The 25856-nt window shown below is 44.6% G+C and overlaps 1 protein-coding gene across 1 annotated transcript in view; it reads left to right on the forward strand.

Annotated features, from left to right (window-relative positions):
• vps13c (vacuolar protein sorting 13 homolog C) overlaps window positions 1-23143 on the forward strand; it is a 64769-nt gene extending 41626 nt beyond the window's left edge. The window contains 25 exon segments of the mRNA XM_088333381.1: window positions 532-900; window positions 1196-1303; window positions 1373-1525; window positions 2186-2311; window positions 2380-2513; window positions 2582-2708; window positions 2771-3006; window positions 3484-3628; window positions 5295-5435; window positions 5543-5624; window positions 6706-6775; window positions 6845-6956; window positions 7697-7810; window positions 10304-10425; window positions 11496-11577; window positions 12411-12524; window positions 12599-12674; window positions 12996-13159; window positions 13224-13269; window positions 14393-14516; window positions 18193-18307; window positions 20367-20458; window positions 21109-21232; window positions 22120-22206; window positions 22279-23143. Coding sequence (XP_088189507.1) covers window positions 532-900; window positions 1196-1303; window positions 1373-1525; window positions 2186-2311; window positions 2380-2513; window positions 2582-2708; window positions 2771-3006; window positions 3484-3628; window positions 5295-5435; window positions 5543-5624; window positions 6706-6775; window positions 6845-6956; window positions 7697-7810; window positions 10304-10425; window positions 11496-11577; window positions 12411-12524; window positions 12599-12674; window positions 12996-13159; window positions 13224-13269; window positions 14393-14516; window positions 18193-18307; window positions 20367-20458; window positions 21109-21232; window positions 22120-22206; window positions 22279-22386 — 3171 coding nt within the window. The 3' untranslated portion in view covers window positions 22387-23143.
• Window positions 23144-25856: the final 2713 nt, after the last annotated feature.

The following is a 25856-nucleotide window of genomic DNA, read 5'->3' on the forward strand; positions in this document are numbered from 1 at the left end:
CGAAACGACCAATGGATGCAACAGAAGAAACAAACCAAACATGACCCCATAACCACCAGAAAAACAGAATAAACAACCTTAAAACAATACCAGTAAATGACACCCAAAAAAGACCCTGAAAAGACGCAAAACGACCCAAAAAGACCCTAAAATCTCCCAAAACATCTGAAAACGACCATAAACAAACCAAGTTTGACCCCCTAACCATCAAAAAGCAAAAAAAAATGACGCCAAAAGCGACCCAAAAAAGACCCCTAAACGACCCTAAATGGTTGAATAACGACCAAAAGGCGATGAAAATATAGCCCAAAACAACCTCAAACAAAAAACACCCCAAAACGACCCAAAAATATACCCTAAAGCAACCTCCCAAAACACCTTCAAACGACTGAAAAACCCCAGAAAAAAACAAAACAAAAAACCACCCAAGAAAGGAGAAAGCGCCACCCAAGGGGCAAGCAAATCCCACCCTCGAAAAGCACACCAAAAACGAGACGGTTCCGAAGGAAACGCTTGTTAAACGCCTTCCAGAATTGCGGCGAGTCCTACGAGGTGGCGGCGGGCGGCACGTCGGATCTCCTGAGCGCCCGAGGCTCGGGCGAGACGCTGGCGCTGGCGCTCCGCGGCTACCGGGGCGACGACTGGCACGGGCACCTGCGCTTGGAAGCCGGCGCCTCCCAGGCGCTCCGCTTGAGGTGCGACTCGGACCCCGGCTCGACGCTGGAACTGAGGGCGCACGCCTCGGGGACGCGGGGACGCCCCCTGCTGTCCCTTTTCGCCCCCTTCTGGATCCTCAACAAGACGGGGCGCGTCCTCCGCTACCGGGCCCAGGACCTCAGCTTCGAACAGGCGTCCCACCCGGGGGACATTGTCCTCTTCTCCTTGCGCAAGAACCACAAGGTGAGGAGACGCTCCCTTTGACGCCAGTTGGTGTGTGGGCGGGTGAGGTCCGGGCCACGTTAAATCGATGTCGTTGCGCTGTACCCTGGGTCACCCGGGGCCCCTGTTTTACAAAGGCCCCGGGGGTGAGGCCGAGGCCACTTTAAATCAATTCAGTTGCGCAGTACCTGGGGTCACCCAGGACCCCAGTTTTATAGAGAACTTTGCGGGTGAGGCCTCGGCCACTTGAAATCAACGCAGTTGTAGCCGGGGTCGCCCGGGACCTGTAAGACGAGCCGCCTTGTGTCTTTTGCAGCTTCAGCTGAGCGTGTCCACCAGTTCCTGGTCGGACAGCTTCTCGCTGGACGCGGCGGGCAGTCGGGGCTGCGTGCGTTGCCCCGCCCAAAACGGGAGCCACTTCCTGGTAAGTGAGAGCCGCCCGCCGACCCCGCCCCCGCCGTCGAGAGGAAGGTGACGGCGTGTCCGTCCGCAGGTGGGCGTGAGCATCCGCATGAGCGGCTTCAACCTGACCAAGATGGTGACCGTCAGCCCCTTCTACACGCTCGTCAACAAGTCGTCCTACGAGCTGGAGGTCGGCGAGGCGCTGGGCGACGTCACCAAATGGCACTACGTGCCTTCCTCTGAGGTCAGTGTCCCGCTGCCATTTGATCTTATGTTTAGAAAGAACTCACGTGAGTACTGTTCTGAAATACTCGCAAATACCAACGATCGGAGTACGAGGTTACACAGCACCGGCTACGATGGCCGGGCCTTGTAGTGAGGATGTCAGCTAACCGGCTGCCTTTCAGGGTGTTTTATGGCCAACTACATCATGGCCGCCACTTTGGTGGGGGCAAGAAGAAGCGCTACGAAGACCGCGTAGAGGAAGTGTAGGATTAGACCTGAGGCCCTGGAGGATGCTGCTGCTAACCGTAGCTCATGGCATCGGCAGTGTCAAGAGGGAACACGTATAACGGAAGAGACCAGAACAGCCAGGAGAAGACACTCAGGAGGAACACACCGGCAGCAACCAGGATAGGACTTTAAAGTCACCAACTAACTCACCAATAAAAGTGGATGTCACCATTTACCACTGCAAGCAAGCAATGGGGGTAAACCTGGGCTAAAGGGAAGAGGGTGTGAACTGATTAAGATTAGCAATCGGTATAAGATTCAGTCAGGAGAGGATTGGGGAGGTAAAACTGCGCCAGTCATTTCTTTTTAGGCGTTCGGGGAAGGTTCTGATAAGGTTTCCGTCTTTCATCTTCTGGAGGAGGTTTTACCATTGGTCTGCTTTCGGTCGCAGTGCCTGCCACTCTGGCCCGAGAGCAGCGCCGGCAAGCTGTGCGTGCGGGCGGTGGGCTCGGATCGAGCTTCCCGGCCCTTCTTCTTCGACCGGCAGGACAACGGCACGCTGCTGCGCGTGGACACGGTAGGCGGTGTGGGCACGGACGCCGGGCATCAGATCGATTTTTTTTTCAAACGGGACCTCGTCGACAGTGCGGCGGCATCGTGGTGGACGTCAACGTGTCGGACCACTCCGTCGTGGTTAGCTTCGCCGACTACTACGAAGGGGCGGCCCCCGCTCTCCTCATTAACCACACGCCCCGGGTGGACATCCGCTACCAGCAGAGGTCCGTTTATTTTCCTTTCGCCTGAAATGAGGCGGACCCGCTTGCTCGCTAACCCGGTTTGCCCTTAGTGGCAGTTCTACCGTGCACCAGCTGAAGCCCGGCGAGATGCGACGCTTCACCTGGGACGACCCGACCGGCGTCCGAACGCTGAGCTGGAGCTGCCCGGAACACTCCGGAGAGACAGACCTCCTCAAGGTTGGTGAGAAATGAGTTTGATCGGCCACGTGGGCAATCCCTCAGCGAATGTGTCGGTCCAGGACCAGGTGGGTCAGTTCTCCTACGACAGCGTGTCGGAGGTCCACTGGGCCTCCTTCCTGGACGGTCGGCAACGCGTGCTGATCTTCACCGAGGACGTGGCGGTGGTCGGCAAAGCCCGGCAGGCTGAAGAACTGGAGCAGTTCCAGCTGGAGGTCGGCCTCTCGCTGGAGAACCTCGGACTTTCGTTGGTGGACGATCTGAAGCGCCAGGAAGTCGCCTACGTCGGCGTTCCCAGGTCTGGGGCGAGGAAGGAAAACCAAAATATTATTCTGTGGCAAAAATTAGCCCGGTCCATTTTTCAAGCTAGTTTATGTGTCTATATATATATAGACAATTTAAATATAGGAATAAGAGTTGAATCAACACCAACGTTCAAAAGTCTATTTTTAGAAAATGTCTTTATTTTTGAAGCGCTGTTTTTCTTTGTATGAAGATAACATGGAACTCATCAGAAACACAACCCATACATTGTTAACGTGGTCAATGTCTATTTTAGTTGCAAATTTCAGAAACGGGCACTGACCAGAGTAGAGAAAGACCCTAAGAGTAAACAAAAACGGACCTAAAACCCGACCCAAAAGGATACATGTAGCTTTTTCATGGGAAGCTCAAAATGATCTGTGTGAAGCCAAACTTTTGAACTTGGTGTCGAGTTCCAAAATATCACCTGCGTTTGTGGCACCGCACCGTTTTCAGGTTCTTCTGCTTTCAGTTCGGGCGTTGTGTGGGAGATGAAGCCCAAGAACCGCTGGAAGCCGTTCAGTCGCAAGCACATCAACCTTCTGGAGAAGGCCTACCAGAAGGTGTTGGCCAAAGAAGCTCCGCCCGGATGGACCTCCATCGACGCCAACATGGAGGTGAGCGCCCGTCCGAGGACAACCTCCTTCCCTGTGCCAAGTCTCGCAAATGAGGGGCTCAAATGATTATTTGCAGGGTCTGTGCTTGAAATCCTAGAAAGTGCTTGAATTTTCGTGTTGTGTTTTCAAGGTTTGAAAAGTGCTTGAATATGAGGCAAAGAGCTTGTAAATGCTTAAAATGATTGCCGTGTTCCTTAAGTCAGGTGTTGGGCTAGGGTCAGATCTAGGATTTTGGCTTCAAATAAACGTTTTAAACGATGGTTCCAGGATTGGGGATAGGCGTTAGAAACTGAGGATTAGGCTCCTTAGTTAAGTACTAGACTGAATTTAGGGTTCTACGAAAGGTTTAGAGTTAGGTATAGGGTTAGAAACTATAATTTGAGCTCCGTATTAGGGTTCTAAACTGAATGTTAAGTTCCTGAATAGGTTTAGAGTAAGGGTTACAGTTTGGACCAGGATTAGGGCTAGGAGCTAGGCTTTGGCCTTCAAATAAATGTTTAAAACTTATTTATGGTTCCAAAATAGGTTTGAGTCTAGGGGTTAGAAACTAAGGTTATTCATTAGGGTATTAAACTGAATTTAGGGTTACACTCGGTTTTGAGCTCCATATTAGGGTTCCAAAATAGGTTTAGAGCAAGGGTTACGGTTTAAAACGAGATTACGGCTAGGTAGGTTTAGGTGTAAGGCTAGGTTCAGGAGCTAGGCTTTAGGCTGCAAATACGGGTTTTAAACCCATTTTATTATTCTGAAATACGGTTTTGATGGCCACTGGATTTCTCCTTTTAATGTTACTGGGAAAACTGGCTTTAAAAGTCCTTTAAAAGTGCTTGAATTTGGTCAGGAAAACGGTGAAGGAACCCTGAATTTAAATAAATAATCGATTGATGAATTCAACGAAAGAGGCGATGGAATCTATTCCACCTGTCTGGCCTTCTTTTATCAGGAAAACATCTCTGCCGTCATCTCCTGGCTTAAAGTACTAATAAACTCTTATTTCATATTTTGGGGGGTTTGGGTTGGTGTTTGTACTTTTTCCTTTTCTTACGTTTACCATGTTCAGGCTACACTAACAAAAACCCCTGGAACAAGTGTAAAATCACTCACCACCTCTTTCCTGCTTCCTGATGTGAAGTCCCAGAACAGCGGTGCTAAAAGTAAGATAAGAGCAGACAGTGAAAGATATAGGCTATTGGAACTCTGTTGGGTATTGTCAATGGAGTAAAAATTCTCTTATAATTGGATATCGTTTCTCTTTGATCACACCGATCAATACCTGTAAGTATTGAGATTCATTTTGGTTGTGGTGCCTTGATGGGATGACGGTTGAGGCCAGTTTGCCGAGGGACCGGGCGGGAAATCCCTTAAAAATCACTGGTTGTTTTTTTCAGTAAGACGTCGCTTTTGTTGGCTACCGGTGGGTCCTTTCTTTGTCCTCCAGGGTGTTTCTGGCAGCATATGTTAGCGTACCTACGCTAACTTTCAGCTCCATATGGAAGGAGTCTGCAGGTTAGATTATTTTGATAGCCGGTAGAGTGAGGGGTGGTCAAGTTCTCCTGTTTTTTTGCCAATACAACCCCCATATCCTTTGTTTCAAAGACGTGGTTGACGTCCCCCTCCCCCAAGCGATACGGAACGCTGTCCCGAGTTGCAATATTCCCTGTGCTAGGTCAACCTGGGCGCGGCTATCATGAGCATGCGCCGGCCCTTCTCCTGCCCCATAAGGAGGAACTTCCTGTCGGCCGTCCAGGTGGAATTCAAACGCTCGCGCCACCAACGGAGCCTGAGGGCGCAACTGCACTGGCTGCAGGTGGGCGCACGCTAACCCCAAAATATTTCAGTAAAACACAACTCTTTCTTAAACAAAACCCAAACAAATCTGGAAAAGTTTGCTAACTCACCTTCGGGCATGTCCAGATGGACAACCAGCTGCCGGGGGCCATCTTTCCCATCGCTTTTCACCCAGTGCCGCCGCCCAAGTCCATCGCGCTGGATTCAGGTAACCCGACCCGCATACTGTCGTTGTGGCCGTAACTTCCTGTCGGTTTGTCATCCTTTTCTGTCGGTCCTTCATCGCTTCCTGTCGGGCCGTCGTCGCTTCCTGTCCGGGTCGTCGTCAGTTCCTGTCTTTGTCGTTGTCACTTCCTGTCTTTGTCGTCGCCACTTCCTGTCTGTGTCGTCGTCACTTCCTGTCAGTGGGTGTGGTCGTCATTTCTTCCTGTAGGTGTGGTCATCACCATTTCCCATCATTGTCGTCCTCACTTCCTGTCTGTGCCGTCACCATTTCCCGTCATTGTTGTCGTTACTTCCTGTCCATGTCGTCACTTCCTGTCATTGTCGTCATCAATTCCTGTCAGTGGGTGTGGTCATCACCATTTCCCGTCATTGTCGTCGTTACTTCCTGTCCATGTCGTCACTTCCTGTCATTGTTGTCATCAATTCCTGTCAGTGGGTGTGGTCATCACCATTTTCCGTCATTGTCGTCCTTACTTCCTTTGTGTGTCGTCGGCACTTCCTGTCATTGTCGTCATCACTTCGTGTCCGTGTCGTTGCCACTTCCTGTCCGTGTCGTCACTTCCTCTCTGTGTCGTCGTCAATTCCTGTCAGTGGGTGTGGTCATCACCATTTTCCGTCATTGTCGTCCTTACTTCCTTTGTGTGTCGTCGGCACTTCCTGTCATTGTCGTCATCACTTCGTGTCCGTGTCGTTGCCACTTCCTGTCCGTGTCGTCACTTCCTCTCGGTGTCGTCGTCAATTCCTGTCAGTGGGTGTGGTCATCACCATTTTCCGTCATTGTCGTCGTCACTTCCTGTCTGTCATCGTCGTCACTTCCTGTCCGTGTCGTCGTTGTCACTTCCTGTTCATGTCGTTGTCACTTCCTGTCCATGTCGTCACTTCCTGTCGTCGTCAATTCCGGTCAGTGGGTGTGGTCGTCACCATTTCCCGTCATTGTCGTCGTCACTTCCCGTCACTTCCTGTCGTCGTGGTCACTCGCGTCGGCAGCGTCACTCTTTGTCCTTTTTGCGGTCGTGGCTTCCTGTCCGTGCGCTCACCGCTTCCTGTCCCTTGGCCTCCCTCAGAGCCCAAGCCTTTCATGGACGTGTCCGTCATCACGCGCTTCAACCAGCATAGCAACGTCACGCAGTTCAAGTGAGTGTGCGGAGTTTGCTCGCCTGAAGCCCCGCCCCCTGACTCGAAGCCACGCCTCCTTTCGGACAGGTACTTCATGGCCCTCATCCAGGAAATGGCGCTCAAGATCGATCAGGGCTTCCTGTCGGCCATCTTGGCTCTCTTCTCGCCTGCTGCCGATCCCCTCGCCGAAGGACGCAAGGTAGAGCCCTCATTTAAAGGGACAGTGTGTAATATTTGAATTTTAGACAAGTCTGTTTTGTGTAGTGCAACTGAAAAGGAGTTGCTAAAAAGCACCTAGAATACACAAACTATGGAGACTCAAAGCGACCCAACACAATTTTTCCTCTGATCGTTTTGCTCAGCCTTTTGTGAAATAAAGAAAAAAAGGAAAGGAAAATAATGTGAAAAAGAACAGAAACAGAAAAAACGATAAGAAGACAAAACTTTAAAAGTAAGAGTATTTGAACAAGCCCACAGAAACATTCCAAAAATACTGCTACAGAAATATTCGGACAACGTCCTGCAAAAGTACAAGCACACTAATACTACAATAATACTATAGATACACTACAAAAATATCTTAAGGAAAATACTACACCATAAAAGTACAGTGGTACTGTAAAAATACTACAGGAATGCTTCAAAAATCCGACTGCAGAAATATTCCAAAATCCACATAAATACAACTAGAGTAATAAAAAAGGATATGGGTTAGTAACGCCCCCACCAAACATTCTTTTCTTCACATTAGCGAAGGCTCATTACTGAGTTCACACCAGAGTTTGCCTGATATCAGTCCCGAAACGAATCGAGTCAAATGGCGGTCCTTTGGGCATTCTATGTAGGAACGCCAAATGGCTTTCCTCTAGAGTCAAATTTGGAGCCAACCCAGCCAGAAAATGGGCAAACGGTGACGGAACGTTTTTGTAACTTTTTCAGCGCAACGCCCTCCAAAAAGACATGGAGCTTCTCCAGGCAGAACTGATGGAAAGTTCTCTGAGCGACGCTTCAGGCCTCAACTTCTTCGAGCACTTCCACATCTCGCCCATCAAGGTACGCGCAAAGGGACACCAAAACAACAGTTTTGTAGTCACTCCTATATTAAAGACAGATTGACAAACTTGTGTTATGCTAACAGCTAATCACTCAGCCTTCCACTTTAGTATGCTCTTTATGCTCTCAATCACACACACGCACACACTTTATTGACCAACTCCTGTTATGATAAGAGCTAATAAATCAGTCTCCACCTAAGTGCGCTTCTCTAAAACAAATTAACCACACTTTCTACACTATTTCTTAATCGCACACATGCTTTTCTACCTCAGCAGTCTTGTTTCACGGGCATGTCGACACGAGTTAGCGGAGCTGCCTCTCTAATCGTATTCTTTGTGCTCCAGTGGCCCTCTCCCAGGTCGCTTATTCGTTCAGAAGGTGTGGGGTGGGTAGCATCTGAGGAGAGAGAGGTGCGGGAACGAGGGAGAGAGAGGCTCGCCTGCATCTGAGCCTAAATCGTCGGCCCGTCAATTAAATAAAAATGCCGATACCGATTTCTGTCAAATTCCCAAACATCGGTCGGCCTGTCCGATAATCGGTCGACCTCTACTACAAACCACCGTGACTTTTCATTACATTTTAAACACTCTATGGATAATTCTTGTTTTTTTGTGGCACCGAGAAAAAGGGCAAGCTGCTCTTTTTCCACAATACGTGCGCTCCATTAAAACAACACGTGACGTCTGGAAACGTTTGTGTTTTCTAAAGAAATGAGTCTATTTTTTTCCCAAAAGCATCCACTACAACAGCAACAAAAAAGAACCAAGAAGTGAGGCCCAAAATACAGACAAAAAACGTCAAAATGACGACTTATAAAAAAATAGTCCCACAAAAACGGCCAACAATGTAAACTATTCAATTTGATTTAGTCTAGTTATGACGTTCTAACAATGTTACGACTTTTTCAACCACAAATCAAACCAAATCCTCGACTTCTACATTTGAATTGAATAGCCGTGGAACTTATATGCAAAAATACGTACACTTTTGTATCAAAGGCGTCGATGTCAGCTCGCTGAAGTTCGCTTAATACTTGAGGAACGATGACAAGCCAATGCAGTTTGCTCTGTTGTGCGGCATCTGCCAATGACACCAAAACAAAAGGACACGTCTGTGTTGCAATCTGGCACTCTTCTCCACAGTGTGGTAGCCCCAGCACCGTCGTCTAGAAATGAAGGGCTCACGTTTTATGCCACGGAATGTTTTTTGCAGCGCAGTAGTAAATATGTGCTTGTGTTTGTAATGGCCACCTTGAACAGCCACGTCATCCGAAATAATGCGACGTAAACAACGCTGAGGTGTGCGTCGGCCTTGAGATCTGCCAAATGGACTTGAATGAGTTGACTTTTAAGGCTTTTCGGGCTTGTGGCCTAAAATTGAGGGTGCTTGTACGACAACAAAATTAAGTTTCATATTAGAAACAACAATGTTCACTGTTCTTATCTAGCATGCGACTTGTAATCAGGTGCGCTTTTAAGTCCACAATTCACGGTAGTGTGTGATTTCTTGATGTGTTCATTTATTTCTATGGCATTTATTTGGAGAAAAGCCTTGTGTGATAAACAGATGGCATAAAATTGTAGAAACTTGTTTTAGGGTGGCATGTTCAGGTGGAGACTGATACATTAGCTCTTATCATAGCCTGAGTTGGTCGATCAAGCGTGTGTGTTTGTGATTGAGAGAGAACATAAAAAGCATGCTAAAGTGGACGTGATGAGCTCTTATCATAACGTGATTTCGTAAATCTGGCTCCAAAGCAGGAGCGTGTTCACTTTTGTATTTTGCCAGTTCCGTTGAAATGTTTTGGTTTTTAGTTCATTCGAGTCATGTTGGTTGCCGTGACGTTTGTATTTATTTATTGTAAAAAAAAATCAGAGCGCTACCCAAGTGTTTATGTACCTTTTATACGAGTTGCTGTTAAGTCTAGTTTTATTTCCTGCACTGTTACTGTTGTGGAATGTGGATAATAACTCGTGATAAGGATGTAGGCATCTGGTGAAGGTCGTGGGATGACGTTGTAGCAAGAAGTCACAAGCTGATATGTTGAGGGAGCCGGGGCGGACGACCTTCCCGAGATATCTTAACCTTATTTGAGAAGACTATAAATGACCAATGTTAAACGTCTGTAACTTGGAACGTGTCCCGAATGCAATAAAGCGCGTTCCCTTTTTGCCATATCTTCTCTCTGCGTATTTTTGGGGCCCAACGACAATCTCTCTAAAATTAGTTCTTGGTTAAAATCAAATATAAGTCATGTGAGTTGTGTTGAAATTCTCATTTGTTATCTGTAAAAGGTTTCAGAGAGCTATTCATGTTTGATTAGAATTCACAACAAGTCCTCTTGGTTTCTTTTTGCATGATTACAAATTTCTTATGCCAAATCTGAAGAAATAACGGTTAGCGGCCTCCTAGTGACGCTAATAATCGGTATCAGTCCTAAAAAACCCGTGTCGGTGGATCCTTATATGGCTGTATTTTTTTCTCCGCCAGCTGCACCTGAGTTTGTCTTTGGACCCGGGTTCGGACGAGGGCGGCGCCGCCGTCGAGTCGCTCAATCTTCTTCTGAAGAGTCTCGGCGCCACGCTCACCGACGTGGACGATCTCGTCTTCAAGTGAGCGCTCTATCTTCACGCTCTTTAACACTAGAAGTTCCAGGTATTCTCTCACCCCTCCAGAAGGACCAGCGGACAGCCAAAAGGCTGTATTATTTCTAAGGAACATCTGGACAGTTGTTCTGTAAATGCCGTAAGGTGGGCTTGTTCAAATGGAACGTGCTGGGTGGGTTGTTGATAGATGCATAAAGAGCTTGGGTACAGGATCAATAGTACAATGAATCCAGTTCATTGGCAAAAATACTACAAATTTACTACAAAAGTAAGTATCAAATCTAGTGCTTCAAAACGGGGACGTAATATATGATTTTGTCTTCATTCTGAACAGAAAAAAAATAACTATAGAAATACTACAGAACTACAAAACATAAATACTACAAAAAATCAACTCTAACGATCGTGAAAATGACCAAAGAAATACTAAAAAGATACCAGTATGGAAATACTTCAAAATACTTCTACAGAAATACTCCAAAAATGGCACTACAGTTTTACTCTAATATACAATACTGCTACATATTATGGCAGAAATAATACAAAAATACTGCTAGACCGATTTCGACAAAAATACGGGGAAACTACAGCAATACTAAAAAAATATTCTACGAATATACCACAAAAAAATATCCTAAGGAAATTCTTCAAAAAACACTGTAGAAATATTACAAAATACTACGAAATAAAAGTGCAGGAATACTGTAAAAATACTACAGAAATACTCCAAAAATCAGAGTGCAGAAATACTTCAAAAATACCACAAATATATAACTAGAGTAACACTACAAAAAGGGCTGGTTATGCCCCCACCAAACATTCTTTTCTTCACATTAGCCTGCAAAGGGTCATTACTGAGTTGTTCACACCAGAGTTTGCCTGATTTGCAGATCAGTAGGCTGTCTTTTGGGCGTTCTTTTTGCGCCACCTGAAGGTCGAAAAGTGCCTAGTGGGCAGCGCCAGGATTACATTTGACGCTCCCTAACGTTTCGGCGCCTCCTGCAGGCTGCAAAGTGCCTGCCGGGCACTACAAGGACGTTATTTAACGCTCTTTAACGTTTCGGCGCCCCCTACAGGCTGGCTTACTTCGAGGTCCGATGCCAGTTCTACCGCAGGGACAAGCTGATGCGGGCGGCAGCGCGACACTACAGCGAGCAGGTGAGAAACCCTAACTACGGCGTCGGCAACCCGAGAACCAGAACCGGCCCAAGACAACCGACCTAAAAAAGAACTCAAAGTCGGAGTGCAAGTGATACACCAGGTTTTACGGTAATATTTTCGGAGCAGGCCGTTTATCCGTCTCGCCCCGGAAATATGCACAAAGAGTTGTTGACGTAGAGGGAGAAGTTGTTTATTGATATTCGTCAGCGTTCAAAACAGCGTTCTCATTCATCTAAGAGACAATCAGCTTTCTTATACCCTCCGGAGCAGACACATCACGTCAGAAATATCACATGTTGCTTAGTGCGTCCTCTTGCGATGACGCGCTTGTTTTTCTCAAAGTGCATGCTTCCAGGAATGTTTTCGTCCTCTTTCGATTCTCGTTGGAGTAGGCCTGACTCAGCCAAATTCCTGTCAGCTTGCAAGCTGTTCCAGACCACATTTTAATTTCCTGTCTAAACAAATGTGTCCTCATTATGTCGATAAGCTCCTACTTCCACGACAATATTTGACCGTATTTGTGCAATGATCGCAAATCGGGAAACCAACACGATAGAGGTTTTCTTCTTCCTGTGGGGGGCATGACAGGAGATAAGTGGGAAGCACCGGTGTACCTGACTTTAAAGGGCTTTCGATAAATACGTTGTAAATGTTATGTCGGTACTGTGTCCCTTGTTTACATTGTCAATCAATTATTTGAATCTCGGCTGCACGTCTCCAACAAGGATTGTCCCTTACGATGCTTAGTCAGGACTGAGAAAGATTCCAATTTAGGGTTAGGCTTGCTGAGCCCGGCCCTCACCCATCCACTCTGTTTGCTTGTTTTGCAGTTCCTGAAGCAGATGTACGTTCTGGTCTTGGGTCTGGACGTTCTGGGGAACCCCTTCGGACTGATCCGAGGCCTGTCTGAGGGTGTGGAGGCTTTTTTCTACGAGCCCTTTCAGGTAGTAGGCGCCCGTCTAGGCCACGCCCCACCTGGCTCACACAGTTCACACGGATGGGGTTTTTGGGGTCTCAGGGTGCGGTCCAGGGTCCGGAGGAGTTCGCCGAAGGGTTCGCCATCGGCGTCCGCAGCCTCCTCGGACACACTGTCGGTAAGGAGCCCGACGAGAAAAATGATCTCGGATGTGTTTCGAAAGCTGAAACACAAAACTAAAACCCCAAATCTAGTACGGATTCTTCTTTTTCCTGATTTATTTTTTAAGCGACTTTCATTTTTCAGAATGTCTTTCCGGTTTTCTGACTTAGAAAAATACATAGAAAATACACACATATACATTTTTATCGTTTTTCCATTTTCCGCCTTTTTATTTGGTCTTTGCTTTCCAATTTGGCAGTACGATGGTATGACGAGTCTAAGGGCCATTTATCCGTTCCAAAAACCTTTTTCATCCGCCTGCCACTCTTTCCACCAGGTGGCGCCGCCGGCGCGGTGTCCAGGATCACGGGCTCGGTGGGCAAAGGCCTGGCGGCCATCACCATGGATAAAGAGTTCCAGCAGAAACGCCGCGAGGAGTTGAACCGGCAACCCAAAGACTTCGGAGAGAGCTTAGCCAAAGGCGGGAAAGGACTTCTCAAGGTAGGAGGAGACTGGACGCCAGGGGGCGGGGCTCCACACCCGTCACTCATCTCTTTGTGTGCAGGGCGTGGTCAGCGGCGTGACGGGGATCGTCACCAAGCCGGTGGAGGGTAAGCAAACGTTTCTGTCTTTGCGTTTAGGAAATCCGGCTTTTCCAATGCGAGGTCTCTCCTTTTTACAGCGCCGCCACTTCTTACCAGTTTCGTTCATTCCGGGATCTTGCTTGTAGCGCGAGTTGCTCGTGTCATGAGTACGTTTTCCCGATATGGAATCATTCAAAAGTCATTGCCCTGGTTTATTCCTGGACGCTGGCTATTTCAGCTGAAAATGAAAATCTCCATTCTGATCCCTGTAAACAAAAAACAACCGAGAAATAAAATTAAAAAATAATATAGACTAAAGGTAAAATAAACAAAATCATTGCTGTAATACACAAACATAATGACCCGAATTGTACTCTTAGCTGCTGGCGCGTCATCTTGCTGCAATTGATTTCACTTTTTTTTTGTTAACGCTTTGCTTAAAAACATTTCCGACACTTCAAACACCTACTTAAACACTTCAAACCCTGTGTAACAAACCCTGCAATAGTTCCCCTTTTTTTTGGTAAATACTGGAATTATATATTTTATATATTTATATTATTTTATAAAATGTTGATGTAGTATTCTTCTTTTATCATATGGCACACGCCTCCTTTACTTGGCTAAGAGAAAATCAAGGGCCTGGCGATTTTGCCTGGCAACAATGTCGGTCCAAACACGCACACCTTGGGTTTCTCTGGAAAGATCACTTCAATTGCAGGAAAATTGAACACAAATGGCGCTACCGAGTCTCTTTCTCTAAAGTCATTGCTGCACATAAAAATAACCCCAAAATCCTGTTTGACACTGTAGCCTCTCTCACGAGGCGACAGATTATTCCGGATGCTTGTTCCGATCGTGACTCCACGGTCTTCTTTAAGAAGAAGATTGAAAGAGATTCATAACGACCGTTTGAATACGTGTCAAATGAGTGATAGTAGTTGCGTGCTACTACAGTTATCCGATGATTGTTTTTTTCCCGTTTTGTCACTTGATAATCTCGCACAGCCGATGAGTAGCCGCCCGCGCGGTCCACTTCTCGGCGCGCTGCCGAAAGATCCATCCAAACGCGAGGACCTTCCATTGGAAATAAACGAGACTCGTTTCCGGCCCCGGCTTACAGCTTTTTCTGGCTCTCTTTCGGGCACAGGCGCCAAGAAGGAAGGGGCCGCCGGTTTCTTCAAAGGCATCGGCAAAGGCCTGGTGGGCGCCGTGGCCCGGCCCACCGGCAGCATCGTGGACATGGCCAGCAGCACCTTCCAGGGCATCCAGAGGTGCGTCCCCCGTTTGTCCCTGTCTGTCGCCCGTTTGTCCCCGTCTGTCCCCGTTTTGTCCCCGCTTCCGTCCTCGACTCGCTTCTGAAAACAGGACTTTCATCCTCTCGTTGAAATTTAATTTCTCGTCTCTCTTTCTCGACCATTTCTTTTCCATTGAAACGCCGTGCTTTGGTCTAAACGGGGGTCTCGGAGTCAAACGAGTCAGGGGCCGAATGGGCTTTTTCACAACAAACATTCCACTCTTGTTAAAGGGACAGTCTTTTATATTTTTCCCCTAGATGTCGCTCTTATGTGGAGCGCAAGCAAAAATGAGTCCAAGGAAGACTCCAAACTACGGAGAATGAAAGGGAGCAAGCAGGCGTTTTCATCTCATTTTGTCCAGCCTTTTTCAAAAAAAATGCAACAAAAAGAATTCTGAAAAAAATGATAGGGAAGAAAAAAATGGGGAATAAGAATACAAGTAGGGGAACATACATTTTTTAAAAAAGATTGAAAAGAAAGGAATTTAAGTAAAATATAAACAAATCTCTTTTTCTTTTCATTTTTAGTTCTACTTTTTGTCTAATTTCCTTTTCTCTTTTTTCGTTTGTCATTTAATTTTTTTCTTGAGTCAATTTTGGGTTCTTTTGTTCCCCTTTTTTATTTCCTCATTTTTCTTCATTTCAAAAGAAATAAGGTGCCTTTCGGTCCCTTTGAGTCTCCGCATTTTGTCTTCATCCGTTGTGCTTTTAGCACTCGTTTTCGTCGGCACAGCGGGATACGGCGACCTCTGTTGGAAATTAATACGCACTGTCCCTTTAAGTAAAGTTCTGTATTAGCCTCGCTTCATTTTTTTCACTCCCGTAGGATTTCCAAAGTACAAAAACAGCAAAAACTGGCCACTACAGCCCCAGGAAACAAAGTGACATGCGTGTGTCGCAGCCAAGAGCTAAATTTGAGCAAACCTTCCGCACCAATTGACCTGAGTTTTGGTTGGAGAGGTTAACATTCTAAAAAACGGGATATTTCTCTTCGGCAAAGGAACAATACGTTGCCTCAAATGACTTAGAACAGATGTAGACGTCCTTATAAACTTGACTCACGTTGAGTCCCATACCGGTAACTGGATCCAAAGCGAACGCGATTTAGATGTCGCCCGGGAAGAGTAAAAAATACACCCTGTGGCCCGGTTTCTAAGGATACCTCGAATCAGATTTGTACCTACGAGCATTTTAAAGTTTATAAGTTTGAAATGTAAGAAAACGCGCTCAAAAACAAAACAAGGAAAACTGACCAACCGCAAGCATTTCTATGGACGGGGGAACTCCGCTTGTCAGAGTCCACTGTGATTGGCTCATGGCTTTTGAGGGCGGGGCCTAGCCACAGGTCAATCAGGTTGAGATAATGGACTCAGAAATTAGAGCAGTGGAGAAAAAATGGCTCCAAACGACAACGTTAGCCGTTGTTTTGAGTGAAGTCTGAAAAAAGAGAAATGAGCTAACCGGTTGCCAACGCAGCTCTTAGCATTAGCGCATTAGCGCCGGCCGGGGTGACTTTGTGGTTTTTTCCTTTTAGAGAGAGAGAGCAAATCAGCTCCAGTTGCTTTGCAAGTGGCACGTGTCTTTGGCGACATCGAGTGGACATATTTAAAACTGAAGCTTGTTTTTCTCCCGCGCTTCTCTCAGCGTTGTCTCGAGGGCCGGATTAATACCCCTGATCCGGCTTCCGGCCCGCATGTTTGACACCGGTGCTCTAACAAATCCCCTCCCCTCCCCTTAATGGAGTGCGTTTTGCATGGAAATGCGCATGGGGCCACAAACCACGCGGGGCCTTAGCTCAGGGGCGGCCAACTATCCGGAGTCGCGGTCGGTTCCAAAATTCGGCCCGCGGGCCCAAGCTTGAAGACCAGTCCAATATTTTCATTTAGGAATTAATATCCATGCAAACACTTACATATTATTTTCTTTTTATGAGATGAGTTTCATCAAATAGATTTGGAATCGAATTTGGACGATTTTGAGTATTCTTGTAGTTTTTTCTTCATATTTCTGTAATAATTCCATAGTGTTTTATTTTGTTAGTTTTTTGTGTTTTCTTGCAATTTTTTTCCACATGACTGTAGTTTTATTTTTTGTTGTATTTCTTAATTATTTTACTATAGTGTACTGTTATTTTTATAGTTTATCTAGCAAAGTAGTATTTCTGTATTATTTTTATAGTATTTCTTTAGTATTTTTGTAATGTTACTGCATTTTGATTTTTGTAGTAGTCCTGGTGTAATATTTCTAGAGTAGTATTTTTGTGTTATATTATTACTGTATTCATATTTTTGTAGTATTTCTTTAGTATTTTTCTAATGTTACTGCATTTTAATTTTTGTAGTAGTCCTGGTGTAATATTTCTATAGTAGTATTTTTGTGTTGCATTATTACTGTAGTCATATTTTTGGAGTATTTCTTTAGTATCTTTGTAATGTTACTGCATTTTAATTTTTGTAGTACCGTATTTTCCGTACTATAAGGCGCACCTAAAAGTCTTCATTTTTTTCAAAAGCTGACCATGCGCCTTATAACACAGTGCGCCTTATATATGGATCAATATGAAGTCGCAAAGTCTCGCAACTAAGGCAAGCAGCCGCCGACTCGATTTTCCCCCGAACGCTAGGTAGTCCGCGGTGTATGCTGGGATTTATATACCGGCGTTTCATTGGCTAACCAATGTGTCAATCATCATTTGAATCGATCACTATTGGCTAAAGTTATTCGAAGGTAAAGGGGCGGATCGTTTTTATCATTCACAGGCTCGCATAGGCTAAAGGGGCAAAACAAAGCCTGCAATTGGCTGAAAAAGATGTGTCAATCATCAGTTGAATCGATCACTATTGGCTAAAGTTATTCGGAGGTAAAGAGGGCGGTTCCTTTTTATCATTTACAGGCTCGCATAGGCTAGAGGGGCAAAACACCCTATAACCCGGTGCGCCTTATAGTGCGGAAAATACGGTAGTCCTGGCGTAATATTTCTATAGTAGTATTTTTGTGTTTTATTATTACTGTAGTCATATTTTTGGAGTATTTCTTTAGTATCTTTGTAATGTTACAGCATTTTAATTTTTGTAGTAGTCCTAGTGTAATATTTCTATAGTAGTATTTTTGTGTTATTACTGTAGTCATATTTTTGTTGTATTTCTTTAGTATTTTTATAATGTTACTGCATTTTAATTTTTGTAGTTGTCCTGGTGTAATATTTCTATCGTAGTATTTTTGTAGTCATATTTTTGGAGTATTTCCATATTGTTTTTCAGAATGTAAGTAAAAGAATATATTAGGTCCAAAATTTGATATCTAGTTTTGTAGTCATTTTGTGATATTTTAGCGTCTTATTTCAGTTGTAGACGAACACGTTTTTTATCAGTAGTACTTTATTTCGTATTCTATATACCGTCCTTATATTTTGAGTCTTTCGGGGTGGGAAAGGGCCGCATTTGGCCCACGGGCCAGCGTTTGTACCCCCCCCCCCTGCTCTCTTGTGGAATTTGCGCCTCTTCCGTCTTCCTTACGTGTGACGTGATTGTGTGCCCGTCCCACGCTGCCCCCCAGAGGCCAAATCAGGTGAGGCCCTCTCGGGCGCCCCCTGCCTGTCATCTTTCCCCAGCGCTTTGAATGGCGGACCTTTGGGTTTTTTTTTTTCTCGGTAGGGCGGCCGAATCCACCGAGGACGTGGGCAAACTCCGTCCGGCCCGTCTCATCCGCGAGGACGGCGTCATCCGACCCTACCACTTGACCCAAGCGCAGGGCTTGGATCTCTTCCGGGTGAGTCGGGAAGCCCCATGCTATAAAAAGAAGTCTTTTTATTTTCTTTCCTTTTTCATCTTTTCATTCATTTTTTCCTATTTCACTTTTTTGCCTTTCTTTCGTATTCGTAGTCTTTTATATTTTCTTTTCTTTTTCTTCTGTTTTCCTTTTTCTACTTTCCTTTTTTTCTTTCCGTGCAAAGAAGGAGCATGAAAAGTGTTGAAAAACGATTTCTTCTCATTCCAACCCAACTGAAGCCTTTTTCTCTTTCTATTGACATGCAGCCGGACAGCGCCCCCTAGAAGGGATCTCCACTTTCTTTTTCCTTTCTTGCTCAAGCGTCCGCATGCCTTTTGCGCTTTGTTTTTTTCTTCCGTCCGTGTCGGGAGATAGATTTCTCTTCTATTTTTTAGTGACAACGTCAATAAAGTGGCCAAAAGGAGCTGTGACCTGGGCTGGGGCTTATTTACCCGTCAATGAAGCGACATGGTTTGGGTCTCGGGGCAACAAAGCCATATACGTAGACATGGGATTTCTTGTCTTTCCCTTAACCCGCTACTGTTCCCGTCAAATTTGCCTAAAATCTTAATCTAATCGATTGCTCTTCTCGAATCGTACGGACCCTCGGGGTCTCTATTCCAAGGGAAGACTCTCAAGTGCAAGTGCTACTGACATGGAGTCATCCAAGTCGGAACACACACGAATTGCTTTCATTTTCGGCTTCATTCGCATGTCTGCAGAAGAGTCTAGCACGGGCATCTTACCTGGGAAACGGGTGAGACGGTGGCTCAAAACCTTACCTGGTACCTTGACAAAATTTCAGAGCAGACCGTATCTGGGCCTCGCCCCCAAAAATATACACAAAGAGCAGAGAAGTCTGACGGAGAGGGAGACGTCGTTTATTGATATTTGTCAGCGTTCAAACAGCGTTCTCCTTCGTCTCAGAGACAATCGGCTTTCTTATACCCTCCGGAGCAGAAACATCACGTCAGAAATATCACGTATTTCTCTTACTAGGCGCAAACTTCCCGGAATTGACAGTGTTTCTCAGAATTGAACTATCTCAGCCAATACCGTTTTGCAATCGTCCACATGTTTCTCATCAAAAGTCACCAGCCAAGTTCCCGTCAGCTTCCCTTTGCTGTTCCAAACCAAGCCGAGTATTATTGCTGCGCTGATATTTAAACTCGGAGAAACAAGCCTGGAATTTCCTGTCCAAACAAATGTGTCCTCATTATGTCGATAAGCTCTGACTTCATTATTCCACGACAATATCAGATCAAATCTGAAAAACTAAGCTTTTTTCAAAGGTGGTCGTTTGGAAACGACCAGTTCACGCCACTAAAAACTTTGTATTTGTGTATTATTCTTTGGCCAATTTTTAGACATTGTGAAAGAGTTGTAAACGTTTAAATTCGAATTCCAGATGTCAATCCACGTATGTACCAATTTGTGCGTGAAAGAGTCTGTAAATATGAATCACTAGTGGGGTAACGCTCACTCATTTCCAGGTGTAATTGAATACAATAGGGACATCTTTGTATCTATTTATCCAGGTATTACATTGACTAACCAATGTGTCAATCATCATTTGAATCGATCACTATTGGCTAAAGTTATTTAGGTAGGGGTAAATGAGGTGGGTCATTTTTGGCGCTAACAGGCTAAAAAAAAGATGTCAATTACAAGCGAGGCCGCTAAGGGGCTAGAAAAAATCATTTTATGGGGCAAAAGAGACAGCGAGCAATGAGTAACGTCCATGGCGGCAGAGATGCTTTTGGGCGGATTTGTATTTCTCTGGTTGTTTTGGATCGACCGGACGATCGACATTGGATTTCATCTTCCCTGGTGATGAACGGCAACTGGCATGAGCTTGTATGACGTTTTCTTGTGATGCGTCATCCCCTTTCATGCGTCGCACCCTAAAGGACAGGTGAAGAGACCAAAATGCAGGGTACTGGAGAAATTGGAAAACTGGCCTTCAACGTACTTCAAAAGTGCTGGGAAAAAGTGCTTGAAACCATAGCATCTTGTGATCTTGTCTTCTATTTTTGCCGACGTTTTTTTGCGACGGCAGCGTTCGGAGCTCAAGCTTCTGGAGGGCGAAGTCTTCCGGGACCACTGCCCCTACCCCGGACACAGGAAGTGCAACATCCTGGTCACCAGCAGGTGGGCGGGCCCTCCGTCCGGCCCTTCGTCCGTATACCGACTTTCAAAAGTTTGAGGTCGCTTCCAAAACCTCTTTCAAGGAAAAGATCGGAAATACACCCCAGTTCTTTGCTAATGTGATCCGTGACTGTTTTAGCTGCTTTTTAACGAAGCAGCATGACAGTCTTCTAAAAGTACATGGTGTATGCAGATTGTGTCAGAAGGCTAACGGAAAATTCGGAAACCCCTAGCAAACTGATCTTCTTTTGAGAGAAAAATGACAGAAAAACGACCAAAGATTGAGCAAATTCGGAAAAGAAACACTGAAAAATGACTCCAAAACCTGAAAATGGATAGAAACCCCTGACCGTAAATAACCGAAAACCGACCTCAAAAAACGGCCCATTAAAAGAATATCAACAGAAAAATGGGCCAAAAACAACCCTGAAAAAGAATTGAGAAATGACCTCGAATCAAACAAAATAATCCACCGATAAAAATTTGAAAAGGACCCAAAAATAATCAAAGTGAACAAAAAAAATGACCTGATAATGTACCCCCCCCCCAAAACAAAACAAAAAACATCAAGAGACTGAAAAAGGAGGTAAAGCGCGGGCCTAAACTTTTGAAGGTTCCGGAACGGCTCCCTTTTGACATTTTCCTGTGTTTAGACGCGTGTTGTGCGTGAAGGAACTGGATTTCCTGGGTCACTTCCACAAAGATTGGGAATGTCTGTTTGAGAATTTGACGGGGCCCCCCCGCTTGGACGGAACCAAACTCCTCATCTCCTGCAAGGTAAGACCCCCCGCCTCGCCTTTCCTGCGGGCTTTTCTTTACTTTCAGCTCGCCTTTTTTTTTTTTTCGGAGCTCCTTTTATGGGGTTCACTGACCTGCGTGAAATTGAACCGTGGGGCAAAAGGCATGCCAAAAGACAGGCACGCTAATGGCTACAACGACGTGCTCAGGGGTTGATGCTAACGAGCTACGCTGAAGGCTACATGCTAAGGAGTCATGCTAAAGGCCAAATGCGAATGTCTCTGTGCTAACACTTGCTTGATGCTAATGTGTAGATACTAAGGAGTCACGTTAAGGGCTTCGTGCAAATAACTACATGCTAATGAGTCATGCTAACAGCTACATGCTAACAAGTAGACGCAAACGAGTCACGCTTACAATTCATGGTATCGGCTACATGCTAACAAGAAGATGCATGTAAGTCACGCTAATGGCGACCTGAGAATGGTGAAATGCGAACAAGTCATGCTAACGGCTATATGCTAACGATTCAAGCTAACAGCGACATGCTAACAAGTAGACGCTAACGAGTCATGTTTACAATTCACAGTATCTGCTACTGCTAACAAGTAGATGCATGCAAGTCACGCTAATGGCGACCTGAGAATGGTTAAATGCGAACAAGTCATGCTAACGGCTACATGCTAACGAGTCACGCTAATGGCTACTTGCTTACAAGCCATTTGAAAGGCTACATGCTAACAAGTCACGTAGCGGCTGCGTGGTATCAGGTGACGCTAATGGTCGCGTGCTAACGAGTGTTGCTAACAGCTACATGCTAACGAATTCACGACAGAGCCCAGTCCCAACTCTCAGAATTGCCGCGGTAATTGTCTCGGTAGACTCGTCGTCGGGTAAAGATATTTTTGGGGTTTGCGTTTTTTCAGGAGCAGCCCAAGTTGAAACTGCCCAAAAAGGAAAACCTCCACGAATCCGCTCGCAGCGTCGAACTGAAGGACGAAAAGACGGCGCAGGTGCTCGCCCTTCTCCCTTTTCCCCGTTTCTCACATATTGGAAACGAGACCAGATTGTTTTTCCCTCCGCAGAGGATGCTCGCCTCCGTTTTGGAAGCGCAATCGGCTCGGCGGCAGTTTCGGATGAGCCGACAAAAATCCGACCGCTTCCTGAAAGGGGGCGGGGGGACGGGGCCGTGAAGTCCGGGGGCCGTGAAGTCCGGGCCCCGACCGCGCCCGCTCGCGCCGGACCCGCTCGTAGCCCACGTCGCGCGACGTGGAAGCCGGAGGCTGAAGGATACTTGCGCTGGTCAGGAGACCGAGGAAAAGAGTGCACTTGTGTGTTTGTGTGCCAGAATCAGAGAACAAAAAAAAACCTTAGCCGTCGTAAAAGTTTTACGGGATGAAACGCAATAAAGCCGCGAGATCGAGATAAATTGTTTTTCATTTCGACGTTTACGAGGCGAGCGTCTGCTCTTCGGCGACACGCTAACAGTTAGCTTAAGCTACGAAAATAACAAGATACTTTGCCGCTATGGTTCAGGAATTATGGACCGAATGGCAACGATCGGAAGCGTTTCATTTCTCTTACCTGATATGAAGGGTGCGCCGCAAACCCCAGCCTTTTGGACGAGTGCCCCGGTCCAATCTTTTCGCTCCGTGGTATTTAACCGCCGGGATCCCGTAAAACTATTTACCGTCACGGATGATTTTTCTCCGATTCTGACACGCAACACGAGGACGGCTTTCTTCTCCTCTGTCTTCTGACCACGCGAGTTTTCTTTTGCTTCCTGGCTAAGCCCCGCCCACCATACACGCCCACTCGCACTGGAACCCACGGTTTACCCGTACGCCAATTTTTCTAGTTTTTCAGACTTAACAGCGCGCGATAACTTTTGCTCCGTCGGCGACCGGATTCTCGATTCGTCTCGAGTCCTTTTTGTGTTTCTGTGTCAAAACGCCACTTACTATACTTGTTTTTGGGGTGCATTTTGCGTCGCCGGTTTTTCTGTCCCTTGTCAGTTCAGGTTTTCCGTTGTTTTCGGGATGCCTTTTTCGATCGTATTTTTGGGAGTGGTTCAGGATTTTTGGGGTTGTTTTTGGTGGTTTTTGGGGTCATCCATCAGTTGATTTCGGGCGTATTTGCCTCATTTTTGGGGTCTTTTTGAGCTCCTTTTTCAGTCTTATCATTTTTTGTCTTGTCCTGTTATTTGACCATTTTTGTTATCCTTTTGACATAAAAAGCAGTCCATTTGATTTCTATTTTTACTCACAGAATATTCAAAAAGTATAGTGAGTGGAAGTAAGTGGATAAGCCAAAACACAAATGTATGCACTTCGTTTATGCACTAGCGAAAATAAAGCGACCTTCGACTTAAATACGTCTCTGGAGTCGAGCTTTTTGTGATTTCGATTTGGAAAAAAAATTGATTTTCTAAAAAAATGGGGAGCTAAGAAAAGCAGTCGTGTTGGTTAATGGTAAACGCTCTGCATTTCTCTAGCGCTTTTCCAGTCAACGAAGAGCTCCCAAAGCGCTTTACAATGGGCTTCACACTTAGCCATTCACACACACACTCACACACCAATAGGGAGTCTGCCATGCAAGGCGCCTGCCTGCTTATTGGGGATATTAGGGATTCAGTGTCTTGCCCAAGGACACTTCGACATATAACACGGAGGAGCCGGGAATCGAACTTGCGACCTCTTGATCTCAAGACGAGCGCTCTACCTTCTGAGCTAATGCCGTGAGTATAATTTTTGCGTACTTTTCGATATTTTTCCGTTCTTTTTCCTACTTTGCATGACCGTCTTCGATACAGTTGACTCTTTTCAATCCTTTTGAGATTATTTTCACTTTTTTTCCAGTTCTTTTTCAATATTTCGAAAGTTGACGTCATTTTCCCATACTTTTCACAATTTTTCACTACTTTCAAATACTTGTATCCATTAATTTCACTCAAACCATAGTACTTTTGAATGTTTTTCAGTTCTTTCACTTCATTTCTGATACTTGACCGTAGTATTTCCTTACTGTTGACTATTTTTAGTACTTTGAAGTACTTTTGAAAGCATTTGAACATGTTTCTTTATCTGTTCCTTTTTCTAGCCCGCAGTACAATACTCTTTCTTTTAAACATGGTTCCCTATTTTTTTCAGTACTTTGACATCCATTTGACATTTGTTTGATGATTTTTCAAATATTTTTCAAGTCTTTTTACATATTATTTCAAAGAGTTTCACTCCATTTTTCATCATTTTCAATACTGTTGCCATACTTTTCACTATTTTTCACTACTTTGAAATACTTTTATCCACTATTTTCACTCGATCACAGTACTTTGGAATGTTTTTCAGTTCTTTGAAAATCATTTTCACTATTATTCACTTCATTTCTGATACTTGACCTTATTACTGTTGACTATTTTTAGTACTTTTGACAGCATTTGAACATGTTTCCACTCATTTTTCAGTAGGTTTTATATTATCTCTTCCTTTTTATACCCCGCAGTACAGTACTCTTTTGAACATGGTTCGCTATTTTTTCAAGTACTTTTTTATTTTTCAGGTCTATTACGTATTTTTTTTTAAAGATTTTCACTCAGTTTCTCATCATTTACTATACTGTTCCCATACTTTTCACTATATTTCACTACTGTTTACATTATTTGCACATCGGTAGTGTTTTTGTACTCTTTCAAACATGGTTCCCTATTTTTTCAATACTTTGACATACATTTCACATTTGTTCAATCATTTTTCAGTTATTTTTCAGGTCTTTTTACATATTTTTTAAAAAATTTTCACTCCATTTTCTATACTGTTCCCATACTTTTCACGATTTTTCACTACCTTCAAATACTTGTATCCGTTATTTTCACTCAAATCACAGTACTTTTGAATGTTTTTCAGTTCTTTCACTTCATTTCTTATACTTGTCCGTAGTATTCGCCTACTATTCACTATTTTGAGTACTTTGAAGTACTTTTGACAGCATTTGAACATGTTTCCACTCATTTTTCAGTACATTTTATATGATCTGTTCCTTTTGATACCCTGCAGTAAAGTACTCTTTTAAACATGGTTCCCTATTTTTTCCAATACTTTCATATACATTTCACATTTGTTCGATCATTTTTCAGTACTTTTTTATTTTTCAGGTGTATTTCTTAAAAGATTTTCACTCAATTTCTCATCATTTTCTATACTGTTCACTATTTTTTCACTAGTTTTTACTTTATATGCACCTTTCTATCGTGTTTTGAGTACGCTTTGATAGGTTTAGTTCTTTTTGATCCTCAGTACACTTTTCAATACATTACTTTTCACATTATTCAGATTTTTGAATGTTTCTCAGTTCTTTTGAATTCATTTTCACCAGTTTTCCTTTTCATTTCCAATACTTGACTGTATTACCACCCCCCAACACACTTTTCACTATTTTCATTCACACTTTTAAGTACTTTCTGTTCTTTTTTCAGCGTTTCCCTGTTTTTGAAGTACTTTTTCATATTTTTCAGTTCTTTTGACATTGTTTTCACCGTTTTTCACTAGATTTCTAGTACTTGACCCTATTATTTTCCTCCTCCTATGTACTTTTGAATTTAATTTTAAAAAAATGTTTTTAAATTGTTTAATTTTTCTTTTCCAAACTCGGTGATGCGGGTCGATGA

Source organism: Urocampus carinirostris, chromosome 4 (assembly GCF_059441175.1).
Source record: "Urocampus carinirostris isolate Australia breed hairy pipefish chromosome 4, RoL_Ucar_1.0, whole genome shotgun sequence".
In the NCBI taxonomy this organism is placed as follows: domain Eukaryota; kingdom Metazoa; phylum Chordata; class Actinopteri; order Syngnathiformes; family Syngnathidae; genus Urocampus; species Urocampus carinirostris.